This window comes from Pterocles gutturalis, unplaced genomic scaffold (assembly GCF_000699245.1).
Source record: "Pterocles gutturalis isolate BGI_N339 unplaced genomic scaffold, ASM69924v1 scaffold26551, whole genome shotgun sequence".
Lineage (NCBI taxonomy): Eukaryota > Metazoa > Chordata > Aves > Pterocliformes > Pteroclidae > Pterocles > Pterocles gutturalis.
The window spans coordinates 1-391 of record NW_010103755.1 but is presented as its reverse complement, the minus strand read 5'-3'; the positions used below and the strand labels follow the sequence as shown (position 1 = coordinate 391).

The following is a 391-nucleotide window of genomic DNA, read 5'->3' as shown; positions in this document are numbered from 1 at the left end:
CCTCTGGAAGCCGAGATCCCGGAGCCACCCAGCTCCCCTGCCCCAGAGAAGCCGCGGCGGCCGGCACCAGGTCAGCGAAGGGGGGCTGAAGGGACGGAGGTGCCATAGGGGCGAAACCCCCGGCAGCAGGTTTGGGGTGGATCCCTCGGTGCCGTGTCCTCAAGCTTTGAGACCAGCGCTAGGGCTCAGCTCCACCTCCTTCCCAAACCCATTTACAGCCAAGGATGGGGAGACATTAAAGCAAGAGGCAGAGACAAGCTGCAGTGCTGAGGACAGTGAAATAGAGCATGGGGGTCCCCGAGGAAAGCAAGTCTCCGTGCTCTTGGTTAGCACAGTGACTAATGGGAAAAGGGGCCTGGGGACAGGAATGGAGCAAGTGACCCACCTTGTC

At 61.1% G+C, this 391-nt stretch overlaps 1 protein-coding gene across 1 annotated transcript in view; it reads left to right on the top strand.

Annotated features, from left to right (window-relative positions):
* Positions 1-108, top strand: part of NCF2 (neutrophil cytosolic factor 2) — a 9,685-nt gene extending 9,577 nt beyond the window's left edge. The window contains exon 11 of the mRNA XM_010086827.1: positions 1-108. This exon is cut by the window's left edge and continues 9 nt beyond it. Within this exon, the coding sequence (XP_010085129.1) occupies positions 1-108 (108 nt within the window).
* The last annotated feature ends 283 nt before the right edge of the window (positions 109-391 follow it).